Genomic DNA, 14,220 nt, shown 5'->3' on the forward strand with positions numbered 1-14,220 from the left:
TGTGAAACTTTTTATAATGTTTCCATGAAATTGTGTCAAAAGTAAACATTTTTAGACCATAAGACCAGGGCCAAAAAGATGCATCTAAATTTAGAGATTAATATTATGAAAGAATTTTGAGTCTAGGTCAATCTGGTAAGGAGAAATTAGCATAATTAACTTTTTTTTCCAATAGCGCCACCTTTGGGTGCAGTACCCCAAATTGGTTATGGGTAGAGGGGGGTACTGGTAACCATACCTGAAAATTTGAAGAGTTTTGGAGTTACGGTTTAGGCTGCAGTATGACTTTTACAGAATTCTGGCCAAAAATGAACGGTACAGAAACTTGCTACGCTGCTCGGACCCCTAAATAAGTGTGCTGCTTTCAGCGTGCTGCTTTCAGCAAGCAAACTTAATAAGTGTGCTGCTTTGCAAGCACACTTAAAAATATGATTTGCAGTGATCACAAACAAGTTATTTAATAGATAGCTGACATATTGAAGGATAAAATACATATATTTGTTAAAATATTGCAAATAAAAAGACAACTATGCATGAGTTACCATAGGAAATGAGTGCGGGTCATTTTTGACCCATGTTACGCATTAGAAGGGGTAAGCCTAGCTTGTGCATTAAAGGGTTAACTCTGCCCCCAAGAGCAAGCTGCCCTCTCTTTCCTTCCATTAAGTGTCGAAAATATAATTCAGCGTGGTAAAGTTGAAATTAATTCCCCATTTCTTTCGAGAAGACCCAGGGCCCGTTTGAGATCCATGTCTCACACACTTCACTAAATATATCCACTTCCCTTTCTCGTTGGCAGCCTATCAGTGCATTCGCAGCTCCAACTCTCCCCTCCTGAGAAGAAAGGGCAATCGCTGGAGCTGTGGCGTGTTGTCAGTGCGTGTCAAAATGATTAGAGCTCAGCACTTGTTTCCATCCTGCAGTTGAGCATAGATCACATGCTTAGCACAAAACAGCAAGAATTAATGCCATGCCCTGAAAGGCAGCAAACTGAAACCTTTGTTTTCTACTTTGTCTTTAAGTAGAGAGAACAATATTCTAACATTTCTCCCCCTTAAGTGGATTGCCTGAAAGACACAGTAGAGACAAAAGCACAGTACAGTTTTGCAAATTTAAGGGACAAACTGCTCTGTTTTTTTTCCCAGGAAGTGAATGCCTAGAAAAGGAACTGGCAATATATAGGACAAAATGTTATTGCAGCAATGTTAGAGGCCTTTATAATTCCCCAAAACGAGGCTTGAATAATTCAAAATGTGTTCATCCATACTGGCAGGACATGATCAGGAAGCTTTTGCTTAATTGTGTAAAAGAAATACAAACTTGCACAGATGCACTGACAGGCAACTCCAGCTGTAAATCCTCTGGGTCACTATGTGGGGCACGCAACCATTTCTAGTGGTGTCCCTACATAGATAAAAACAGTTTATCCAGAAACAAAGTTGAAGGCATTGGATGAAGGATCAGATGAGAACGACTGAAGCCAGAGCTACTAAAAGAAAATCAATTATTTCCACAAGACCTCCGATCCAATTAGGGATACATCTTCCTGGAGGAGCAAGCAGACCTGAGCCTTCTTTATTATTCTCTTTCCAATCAGGACCTGCATTCATCTCTGCCAGCCTAGAGCCCATTCCATCATTTTAATTTCAAATGGTTCAGTGTTGAATTTGACTTCTTATGATGTTCAAAGTGCCATTCTCTGAAGAGCAGCCCTACATTCCAATCAGTTTTTTATCTAGTGAAATGATATCTGACCCAACCTCAGGCACTGACTAGATGGCTGATTAAATTGTGCTGTATGCTTTATGCTTGGCTTGATTTTGTTCAATAAATAAAGGTTTTTTTTTAAAAAAAAAAAAAAATATATATATAATATATATATATAAAAAAAAAATATATATATATATACATTTTTACTAAACAATAACAACAAATGTTTAATTGATTTATTCTTTCCAACATGATTTTGCAACAAAATCTTCAAACCCATTTCTACCATCCCATGGTATTCTTTTTCTTCCACATTGCCACAATTAGTATGGAGAGCTGAAAGCGCTTAATATCTCTTGGGCGTGGTAAGGATAGAATTACAGGTACAAAGCAAGGGCAGATGAAAGCTGAGTTGGTGTTGGCGTGGTCGAGGAGCCCATCATGGTCTTTCACAGCTCCAGGCTACCATGTGTTTCAGAGCCTTTTGTGATTAGATTGACCACTCACCACCAATACCCCCTCTCTACTTCTGTCAGTGTATGGCTACTCTATCAGCACGGCTGACCAAAGCTTAAACCTGATCTATTTCAAGACTTATATGTCATTGACTGTGGTCATTATTATGCAATTAGCAGTCAAGATAGCCAAGATTGTTGCGCTGAGAGCATGCCATTGTCCACTTGGGAACGCAGTCGGATAAGCCTTAATGGAGGGACTGGAAATAAAATGCCAGTTGATGATGGCTGCATGACATGATTGTTCAGCTTGGTCAGAATTTCTGTCCTGGTCAGATGTCAGAATGAATCAGAAATGGAAAAAAGGGCAATCTCTCAAAGCATTATTATATGGCCTTAGAGATGTTTGTATCCATGTCACGGAGAGACTTTTTTTTTAAGCAACAGCATAGCTGAAAAGGCATGCAGGAGGCTGTACATTGTCTGTCTTTGTGCATTAGCCATACCCACAACAATCAGTATTTGCCAATAAGTACCCACAACAATCATCGCATGAGTTTTGATGTTGCTCTGAGACAAAAGGTGAATCTCATGAATATATGGGGGGTAACTGAAAACTACTTTATTCCGGTAATGGAAACAGGTGGCTGAGAGTAGAGAGAATAGCTGACATTATCTTTATCCCGTGTGTGAATTCTTGTAGGTCTAACAGTTTGGTCTCAAATGTCTGTCGAGAGGGTGGAATATCGATTGAGAGCTGTTTAAGGTGGAATTCAAAACTGAATGCTGAACAGTCTCTTCATTGCTCTTCCTGTGAAAAAAGGAGGCCTTTTCTGCTGTTACATGAAGACCGTACAAGTTTAGTATACGGACATTACTCATCATGAAAGGATAAGATTGTATTGTAAGGAAGGTGAACATGAACAATTATTTCCAGTCACGACCACCGTCAGAATTTTTTGATGTGAAAAGATTACATTTCATGCTTGAGTTCAGTGATGCAAAGTAGGCCAATCATTCATTCTTAGTTGGGAAACAGATGAATGATTTGATGCCATGTTTACATACATGAACACAGAAGGGTTGCGGTATGAATGTGAGCTCTACTCAAAGTGTTCACTGCTGCTGTAGGATATGTATCTTTTCATTCATTCATCTGTGCTGTGACGTAAAGGTCAGCTACTGGACTGAGCCATGATTCATTCTAAAATTCAATTGTGTCAAGCTTAATTTGATTCCATCAAAATATCAGGATGAATGCTTGCCATTAGAATCAGATTTCCTCCACCATTTTTCTGCTTTAAATAAACATTTTTTTTTTTTAATCTTCACACGGATATGGGTTGGTCTGATATCTTTTGGTTGGTCTGATATCTTTTCACTGTTTGCAATTTTCCTTTATAAGACATATGGCACAGATAATCATTATATTGTGTGTCATATTCAATTTATATTTTATTTAATTCTCAAGTGCAGCATGAAACTATTATCCAAGTACTGTATGTCTGACGTGACCTGATGTGATTCCCTATTTGTAAGTCAAAACGGCACTAGGGCACTTGCTACAGTATGCATTAGGTGCTTTTAACCACCTTCACTTGTTCTGACAGAGTGAAATTGAATATCTAAGGTCAAAAGTGATTGAGAAGGGAGGTGGGCTGCTGGATGGATGTGGTCATGAACATCCCTGTCACTTAGGGTAAGGAGGAGATGATAATGCCACTCTGTTTCAAGAGATATGCTGTCTGTCACATAAATTAATGGATTTTACTTTCATTGTTCCGTTGTCTATATGTAATAAATGTCCATCGTTGTCTGTAATAAATGTCCTCCTGAGCAGAAATGACTTCTCAACCAGTGTGCTGCAGATAGTAAGGTATGTGATAGATGAGATATATAGAACATGGACGTATAGATAAAGTAAATGGTTTATATATCGGATGTCTTTAAATATCGCATTCCACAGTTTATGTTCATATGATGTCAATGTCACAGTCAGAAGTGACTTGAATACTGAAATACTGAACGTATGAAAAAAAATAGTGAATGTGTATGTTCAAGACCTCATCTGGTAATGGTATTGTGTGGTTTAAATTACTTTACTCATGCTCAACTTTTCTGGTAGCTCTAGCATCTTGAACAGGAAATAAAAGAAAATAGTAAACAACTAGGCTAGATCTCTTGGCCTTTTGCTTCAGCAGACCTTGACCTTCTCTGTGCCTGCCCATGAATAGACAGAAGCAACCTTGATAGGTCCTTTTTGTCAGTCCTGCTAGATTTTACACACTAAATAATATTTCATGAAACCATTTTTTTTAACCTTTGTTGTTTGCTATTCTCAACAATGTTTCATAAACAGCCATGTCCTTGTGTGTGCTGACAGGAGAATATGAATAAAAATCACTTTGTCCAACCTGCAAACTTAAGGTTTCCACTGTACACTGCAAAAACTGTTTATTTAACCAAGTGTTATTAATCTTATATTAAGATAAAAAAAATCAAGTTTGTTTTCAGTATAAAGAGCTAAAGAACTTAGCACTTTCCCATACAATACTTTTGACTTAATTCAATAAGAGTTTGACTTTGACTAAGATTAATAACACTTTTGCTAGATAAGCATTTTTTGCCGTCTAGAAGTAATACAGTTCAACAGACTATACTACTTATAAAAAATATGAGTTGTGTTGTACAGTGAGAATGTACTGTAGGTCAGAATATGATTCTTGAATGCCCTGTTGCTGTGTGGCTAACGTGTTCTCTGTGTGGCTAATGCATTCTCTTTTGTCTATCAGTCCCGAGAGATTCAAGTGCACTTATTCTCTCCAAATATTATCTTTCCATTCCATGTGCCAGCCACAGAACTCTTTGTTCTGTGTGATGCCGTGTCATGCAAGGTGAGGATGTATCTTGCCCATATGTCCTCTCTAGTCACCAGGAAGCTACGCTAATCCATTATAGGACCACATGTAACTGCATTTTCCCACCCTGGCCACACTCACTCCTCTTTAATCTAAACTGTGCTCTTTGTTTAATCAGGCTTCTCGGCAGCCTCAGAGTTTACTCTTTACACAGCTATGGCCATTCATTTACCGAGGCAACCAGGCTAGGGAACGCTTCGCCTTCGCTTGACTCCTCCATTACCGTTCTACATGATATATTGTGTTTTCCCTCCTCATTTATTGAACCTTTTTTTCCCACTTGCATGACAAATGTATACCTAATTCTACATTGCTCTGAATCAATGACTTGGCGAGCCAGCCAGGGAGGGCCAAGTCAGGCTTGACGGCAGCATACTGTGTGTGTTTACTGTAGGTATTCCAATTAAACGCTTCTCCCCTTCAACCTGCTAAAACCAATTTACCCTGGTCATTCTCAGCCACTCCCTTTGGACATGAATGTGGTTATAGGGGCATGAAGGAAAACAGGAAGAGATTATCAGATACAAGGTGGCCTTTTCTTAACTTTGATTAAAGGAGATTGCATTGTACTGCAATACCAAAAAGACTGTGCTTACTATGATTTTTATATCTTTATGTCAGATTGCAGAGTGAAGACTTTTTTTTTTACACTCTATAAAGAAACCAGTTAATATTTTCTACATCTACCCTTTTCTGCATTTTGATAATTTATAATTACATAATTTAGTGACCACCAGAGTGGAACATAAACAGCAAAGAGTTTGAAATAAAAAAAGATGTAATATTTGTATGGTGATATAAATAAGCTTGTAACATAGCCTACATGATTTACACAATATGCAAGATTCAAACAGCAGAAAATCGTCTCCCAATGAACAAGAGGTGACAGACTGTCTCCTGTGTCTCTGCAGAATGATTATTGTGGAGAATATTCCAGAAAATGTATCTCTGCCTCACAATGGAACCACCTCGCTCACCTCTGGACTGCACAGCCTGTTGGACCTTGCGCGGCGATACGTGGAGATCGTTTCACCTCACTGGACACTGAACTCCACTGACTACGAGGCCAGCATCCCTACAGCAAAGCAGGTGACGCACAGTTACCTAGAACCTGGCAATACGCCGAATAAACCCCTTGAGATGAATCACCTTGTTTTCAAGGGAGTCCTTAACAAAAAGTAGACTATAAGATATCTATCAAAATAGTAAACTTTCTATGATAATAATATGATATGATAATGGCAAACAAAGCTTTTTTTTTGCTGATACTTTTGTTGACAATTTTGAGTGTCATTCGTGATTTAACAGCTCATCTATGAAGAGCCAGGCAATTAGCCAAGCAATTGATGCTTCATGTGGCAAAAGCTCAATACCGAAAAGCCTTCCTTTCACCAATCAATTCCAGTGTTTGCCTATCATTACTGATACCCAGTAACTCAAAACAGATGTTTTCTACATCCATTTCTTTTCCCACAAATGCGGAGCATTTGCCATGCTGTCAGACGCACCGGGGTGTAGCACCAAAGTCCTTTTAGGCAAGTCCCTCCACTCTGCGGCCATATTGCAACGCTTTTTGGGCACTTATCGGGCATCTATTTCGGCATAAATGCGCGAGCGCAAGGCTTCACGACACCAACCTTACTTCAGCGGCGAGATCACAACACGATTGGCACAATGTCTTCACAACACATCATGTATTCACGTCAGCGTTTTGCCGCGGAAGGGCTGGGATATGTGTAGACAACTGCCGTTACAAACTAACCCCATGCATTTCTATGGAGGATTTTTTGAATGCTGTGTCTCCTCATTAGAAAGTCTCTGGTACTGACTGAGCAGCCTAGGTGCTGACTGGGATAAGAGCCAAACACGGAGTTGATATTGCAAGCATGTTGTTTTCCGGATGGAATGGAAATATGTCAGCCTTTAATGACTTCCCTCTGGCAGAGTGGCTGCATGGAAATTTGGCCCTGGGCAATTTGTTCTGGACTTTCTTGGTGTCAGCATGTACATTAGATGGTATAAAACCAAGGTTCCCAAACAGTGATAGCTTGACAGAGTATTTTTGACCCACCCAGCTCTTTCAGCTTTTCCACCAGAAAACTTCAGAATGTGAAAAATGTCAGCACAATGTTACAACGAATATAAGAAAGAAAACTTGCCGGCATAGAAAATACCCTACTTCTGTTTATTTAAAGAACATTGCTGACTACAGTTATTCAGCTCCACTGACATGTTTCTTTCCCATAGGGCCGGTTATTACTCCATAGATTGATGGACCTCAAGTCCCAAAAAGTCAATCTGAAAGTGGTCAGTGGTTTGACAGACTCCAAAGAGCTTAAGATCCTTTCTCGTCATGGTAGGTCAAAACTCTGTGTTTCAATTTTGAGTGCAAACTTTAAAAATGCTATGTAATGTAGAGATGCAATGTACAGTATGAAATGCAATGTATAGAGTAATGTAAACAAAGAACATTAGCCTATATAAATGTAATGCTATAGGTGTGATGTTTGTGCAGAAACTATTCCTAAGATAATTGTGATTACAACTGTAATTAATTGAAGTTTTCTTTTAGTTGAGGGCTAGGGCTGATAATCCATGTATTGGAAACTGGCCCATAAGGGAAATTGACCCTTTATGCATAATGTATTACAGGGACTTGCAACACTGCACTTACACACTGCACTTTTTTATCCCCTTCTCTCTCAATCTATTGATTAAATTCTTCCAAATCTTTCTTCTTTATACTTATGAATAGTTAGTGATAGCTGTGCACAGGAAAGTTGAGCCGCTAAATGCCATTTCACTACATGTTTTACAAAGTATCTCTATGTATGTGACAAATAAATTCATTGTATCCTTGTATTAGAATGGGAAATGGGATTGGGGCATTTTTATGCTTTCAGAGTGCTAACAATGTGATTTGTCTTTAAAAGGTGCAGATATTCATTATCTAAATATGACAACCCTGACAAATGGTCAGATGCTCTCGTCCTTCTGGGTGGTCGACAACAAGCACATATACATCGGTAGTGCCGGCATGGACTGGAGAGCGCTGTCTACGGTATTGGAGTACATTAATGTGAAATATTCAATTACATCACAGCAGTTATCTTTGGAAGCCACTGGAAAAACTTGCCCAGAGTATTTTTTCTCGCCTCTTGGAGATTAAGTTTCTTTGGCAGCATTAGCTTCCCTTTTGAATCTGTGTGATTCACGGTACCTTTTACTATGTTCCCTCCATTTTCTGTGTCTTTGTTTTAATGGGCTCTGCTGTGAATGCTTGTGCTTGCAAACCCTTACAGCAGAGCATAGCACAGCGAGCACGATGATGAGCCTTATCAGTGGCGCGCCGGATGAATGCTGGGACAATGAGAATGTCCTTTTTGTAATGGAAATGAGAAAGGGGGCGAGCAGAGGTGCTCAGGCAGGCCAAGGCCAGCTCGGCTCACGGGGACAACAGCCCTCTCACAAGGGTTCTGTGATGCATCCAGTCCATAATTTATATCGCTGTAGCTGCTGCAAGCATTGCATGCACATGGGTTGGATGGTGCTGTGTATGTCAAGACTCCTACTGCTTGTGTCTGGTTTCGTCCACAGTTGAAGGAGTTGGGCGTCATTCTCTATGAGTGCAGTTGCCTGGCTCTGGATCTGCGCAGGCTGTTTAGCCTCTATCGGCAGCTGCAGTACAAGGACTTCATTCCCTCCATCTGGTCCAAAAGGGTCTACGGACTATACAACAAGAAAAGACCCCTTAAACTCGTTCTGAATGACGTGAATGCAGAGGGCTATCCATCTGTGAGTATACATCTCAGCTGCACTATTTACATACAGTACTGCACTTGTGGAAGGCCAACAGCCCGCTGTCTACACACTTTGCGTCCAGATGATAAATTAATCTTTCATTAACGTGTTGAGGAAGATAGCCGTCACACATCAAACTCATTAATCAAAGATGCCGTTACAACATCGAAGGCCTGTGTTTGGCCTTCTGCAATCGATGAACTCCCTCCGAAATAGGGGCTATGAGTTACAGATACATGAAGTTTGTAAGGGTGCAATCAATCAACGTTCTCATCACAAACTGGTCCTCCCCGACCTGGTGATTGAGTGTTCTTCTCACAGATGTTTGTTATTGATTAACCACCACATCTCTCTACATGAAGGAAAGTGTCACATTTCCCTGTGTTCAAGGTTAAGGACTTTGTGCCCATGTATAAAACCAAGGCTGTAATGAGAAAAGAAAAATCCTCCAGACTCTGGAGCAATAAATAATGGCTCCCGATAAAAGTTACAAGAAATGAAGTCATTGGAGGTGCTGCTGTGTGTGGATTTACGCCTCCTGTTGTGCCTCAGGCAGGCCTTGAGTCATTTGATTTAGATCTCCCTCAGGCCTAGATTCTGTGTTCTGGTGTCATTTAAGGGTTCCATCTGAGAACCCATTGAGCTCATCTCGGATAATGAGGGTTACAGGGTGATGAGTTGCTAGAGTTCACACATTAGGTAAAGTGTGACCAAATGATCTGATGTGGAAAATGAATAGATGAGTTTACTAGAACGTAATGGATTATTTCATGGACAATTAAGCAGAGGCTAACAAAATCAGGATATTGTGCTTGTCGCACAGATTAGCCAAGAGATGATTTAAAGCCTGCAATAGGCATGTTGTACTGGTCAGTAATGAGTGAAAGTGTTGTTTTCTTCAGAATTCTCCAGATGTCTTATGTCCCAAAGACCGAGTCCGGGACATTGATGCCATCTTTAATGTGATTGAGGATGCAAATAAGTTCATATATATCTCTGTCACTGACTACCTGCCTCTCGTCAGCAATGGGCTGAACAGGTGAGCAGCAGATGTTATAATTTCCCCCTCCAAGCTATAGAAATAATTAAACCTTCCTGAACACAAACTATAATGAAATACTTTATGTGGTAACATAAACTTCAAGGTAAGAAATGGTGTATATCTCAAACACCATATAAACTAATTATAGTACATGGGGAAAAAAGAAATAAAAACTAATAAATCAATCTGCTGTCCTTGAAGTCTCCTGCTTTGTGCACTGTGTAATTTTGTGTGTTGTGTTAGATACTGGTCGGCGATTGACGGAAAGCTACGTGAAGCTGTGCTACTGAGGAACATCAAAGTGCGTCTGCTCGTGAGCTGCTGGGAGCAGACGCACCCCCTGACTTTTAATTTCATGTGGTCTCTTAAGAGCCTGTGCATGGACATAGCCAACTGCTCTCTGGAGGCGGTGAGTGAACATCTTTAACCATTCACCACCACCTGCTTTATGTCATCCTCCTGTCTCATAATTCCAATAACTCTGATCAGGACCACTCCTGAAATACTCCTGGAATTTACATAGTTTTTAAAGCTCCACAGGGATTATGCATTGTATTATTTATGCATAAAATGAACAAGGCCCAATATTAAGAGCGTTAACAATTTAGCTTAGCACTTTATTTTCATTAAGTCTTGTACACTTCTCTGTGGGTCGCTGATTCTGCAGAAGTTCTTCATTCCCCGCGAGCTAGACGGCATGATCGAGGGAATCAACCACAACAGATATATGGTCACGGATAATGCTATATACATAGGTAAGTACAAATAGTCAATCAATCAATCCATTAATCAATCAGTGTTATTATTAGTTCAAATTAATACTTCCTTTTAATTAATAAATGAATCAGTCATAAACTATTTAGTAATTTAGCCTTTGGTGGTAATCAGTGAAGTTCACCCTTCACTGTGAAGCGCTTTGAGTGTCATGAAAAACGCTGTATAAATGTAATGTGTATAAACACTATAAACACTGATGCTATTACAAATAACAACAAACAACATGTACTGTTATGTTGGCCCACTGATATCAGTTGATATGATTATCCATCAGGGAATTTTGGCTGGGTGGGAAATGAGTTTGTGTACAACGCCGGAGCCGGTTTGGTAATCTCCCAGGAGAGGAAGGATCCAGAGGACCAAAACATCACCATGGTGCAGCAGATGAGGGCAGTGTTTGAAAGAGACTGGCACTCTCGCTACTCTAAAACTCTGCAGCTCAACAAGATCCCCGTCTGCAACAAGCACACAGTCCTTCCTCAGTCGCTCAAGGCATGGGACGAGAGTGTTGACAACACAGACAGCCCGAATGCCTCTTTGTGAGTAAAGACCAGCAGGGCGAGAGGAATGTATATGGATACTCCTTTTTAACCTGTAAATGTTGCACAGACTCTTTTATCAGTGCCACTTCTGGCACTTGCTGCTTACATTGTGCACTTTTAAGTGGGAAGAATTAACAGTCTTCTATAGACCCTTTCAATCTGTTCCTAGAGAGTTTCCGGTTTAAACGTTCAAAATTAACACAGATTCTTTGAAATTAAAATGACTATGACTTTAGCGTAATGCTCCACAAAATGTCGACTTTAAAACTTTTTTTTTGTCACCAAGTAACAGTTAGCTCAGTGTTGTTTTTTTGTGACACTGGAAATGCCTTAGGAACACACATGTATGTTTCTGCAGTTGAAAGGGTCTATTAGCTGCAGTGTTTTATTGCACAGGTTTTTTTTTTTTTTTTTTTTTTTTTTTATATATTTATCGACCAAAGCCTGCCTTTCTGTTTCAACCAGGGGAATCAGCACTTATTTGTATTATATGTCTGGACACTATATGGGTCAAGCCATGGCCAAACATGGGGCACTAGTTTGTCTGTAAGTACCTGATCAAACAAAGTGAACAATGGAAAGAAATCCCTTTACAATTACTCATTGCGTTTAATTTTTTTTCCTTCATAAAAACTTTACAAAATACTTTTGTAAAATATGTATTACATAAACTTTGCAGACAAAATGTATTTTAGGCCACTTATCGATCAAGACAAACAAACAATCTTTTTGATGCCTGTGCACCTTTCTGCAGCATGCTTTGCATTCAGTTGATGACTTATTTGAAATAAACTACATACGAATACATTTTTACTATATAGACTAAAATAAATGTGTCTGAGGTAGGCATGTGTACCACAAACAAGTGTAACATCATCTTCTTCCCTTATACAGTTTACATGAGCAAAAAATATCTGTTTTATATAACAGGACTGTTTTTTTTATACTTGCACAATCAGCCAAAATGAAGTTATATGGTGGTAGTTATGATTATTTTATACACAATCTTCTGTCAAACCAAAAATCTTTCACATTTGAATGTATGTATCAATGTTTTGACTTTCCGTATGTGATCTACAATGTCAACATTTCAAATGCTTCATATTAAAATATCCTGTTTACGGTTGCAAACATAGGCTAACTAGGTCCCTCGTTTAAACACAAATCATACAGGAGTTTTTTTTTTTTTAAACGGTAAAAATAGTAAATATATTTATATGCAGAGCACGAAAATTAGGTTGTTGCAGAACAATTTGTACACCGGACTGGATGTGTCCTAGAAAATGGACATATCAGAAGCTACTTTCAGTGTCCACCAAAGGGCATCCCCAGCAGTTCAATGAATCACTGCTAGTAAATCCATCACGATATAGTAAAACTCCTTGCACTAGCAAATATTAGACACACAAAGGCCTAGCTAGTTATCTGCACCCAGTTGACCCTGCCCAAAAAAAAAATATATTGGACAGTGATTGGACCTCATTTAAGTTTCCATGACCCAAATCCAAAAGATGAATTAGTCATTTTGGCTTGAGCAACTAATACATATGAAAATAAATGAAATGTACTGATTTTACAATGGTTGACAGGGCGTGGCTTCATGGGCGGATTATGAACTTTCGGGCCCCTGGGCCCAGATGTATTAAGGGTCCCCCACTTATTAATTGTATGTTTTACAGTTTTTATGACCAAATTTAACAGGATCACTGCAAACATGGAATTTTAGTAGCCTATTAAAATACAAAATGCATTCTGTCAGAGATGTACTTGTGTTCCTCATACACATTCACTTGGTTTTCAAAAGTATTCAACGTTCATAACATTCAGGGCTGGGATAATTGGATTTTATATACATTTCTAGAATCCTTCAAAAAAAGTTGTGAACACACTTTTTTTACTCACTCAACTTTTCTAAAGTTGCCACCCCCTTTTTTCAGCTATGCTTATGCTCTTTTTAAAAATGGCATACAACCATAATTTCAAACACTTCGCTGCATTTTCTTTGAGTTAACTGAAGACATAAAGGTCTTAGAGTCTTAGTTACAGGTTAACCCCCCACTTGCCATTTTAAACCAAAGATGCACTACTGCCATCTAGTGTGCAAACAATCTGATCAAACACAATATAATGAATGATACACATACAGCAGTCCTGCATTTTGTGTAGCCTAAGTTTAGTTCAACTACTAACTAAGCTCCAACTCAAAATGTTTAATTTATGTAACTTATCAAACTTTGTTCCAGCTGTACACTGACACTGTATTGATTTATCAGGTATAAACTTGATTTCTTCCCTTTAGGCCAAGGCTATGAAGAGATAATTTTTGTTGACAAACCACATTGGAGGAAAGGGTATAGGCTTGAGTGGAAGAATGTTGCACTGGATTGTGGGAACTGTAAAATATTGTGTAAAAGAACAGGAGTTTGCTTATAACTCTTTTGCTCTATTTTAGCATGCAGCTTTTGCATGCTCTGCTTTCGTAACAGAATATGTCAAATGCAATTGAATGCATAGGCTATTGATTGTCAAACACACTAATGCATCCATACTCTTGGATTTGTATTAATAAAGAAAAAAATCAAATGATAAATGTCTTCTTTTCATTTATTAAGTGTGTGTGTGTGCGTGCGTGCGTGTGCATGCATGTGGGAGAGGAAGAGATGTGTAGCCTAGGCCTACTTCTTCATGAAGCATTCCTGTAAAACATTTCAGCAAGCAAGCTTTAATTGTGAGCTCATATGGTTCATATGGTGGAGTCCAGGAGCTTAGCAAGTGTTGAACAAAAGGTGTGTTGAGAGTGGATAAGTGAATGAATGCATGTAACTGTAATTGACCAAGAGGAGGCGCTGTTGCGCCAAATGTATGGAGTCACGTATGACTGATGACACCACTACTTAATAAAAATGTTAGGCCTTGACTCTCACGGAGAGCTGTATGCATGTTGTGCGCAGTTCTGCAATAAACAATGCCACGAG

The 14,220-nt window shown here is 39.1% G+C and overlaps 1 protein-coding gene across 3 annotated transcripts in view; it reads left to right on the forward strand.

Annotated features, from left to right (window-relative positions):
* The window catches only part of LOC125312029 (inactive phospholipase D5-like), a 50,190-nt gene extending 38,586 nt beyond the window's left edge, over nucleotides 1-11,604 (forward strand). For 2 of the 3 annotated variants that reach the window (XM_048270480.1, XM_048270482.1), the window contains exons 3-10: nucleotides 5,995-6,172; nucleotides 7,331-7,439; nucleotides 8,017-8,144; nucleotides 8,681-8,878; nucleotides 9,787-9,923; nucleotides 10,170-10,335; nucleotides 10,594-10,681; nucleotides 10,978-11,604. In XM_048270480.1, the coding sequence (XP_048126437.1) occupies nucleotides 5,995-6,172; nucleotides 7,331-7,439; nucleotides 8,017-8,144; nucleotides 8,681-8,878; nucleotides 9,787-9,923; nucleotides 10,170-10,335; nucleotides 10,594-10,681; nucleotides 10,978-11,246 (1,273 nt within the window). In that variant the 3' untranslated portion in view covers nucleotides 11,247-11,604. Of the gene's footprint in view, nucleotides 1-4,721; nucleotides 5,060-5,994; nucleotides 6,173-7,330; nucleotides 7,440-8,016; nucleotides 8,145-8,680; nucleotides 8,879-9,786; nucleotides 9,924-10,169; nucleotides 10,336-10,593; nucleotides 10,682-10,977 lie in introns of those variants that run through there. The other variant, XM_048270481.1, reaches the window with a different exon arrangement.
* Nucleotides 11,605-14,220: the final 2,616 nt, after the last annotated feature.

Source organism: Alosa alosa, chromosome 18 (assembly GCF_017589495.1).
Source record: "Alosa alosa isolate M-15738 ecotype Scorff River chromosome 18, AALO_Geno_1.1, whole genome shotgun sequence".
In the NCBI taxonomy this organism is placed as follows: domain Eukaryota; kingdom Metazoa; phylum Chordata; class Actinopteri; order Clupeiformes; family Clupeidae; genus Alosa; species Alosa alosa.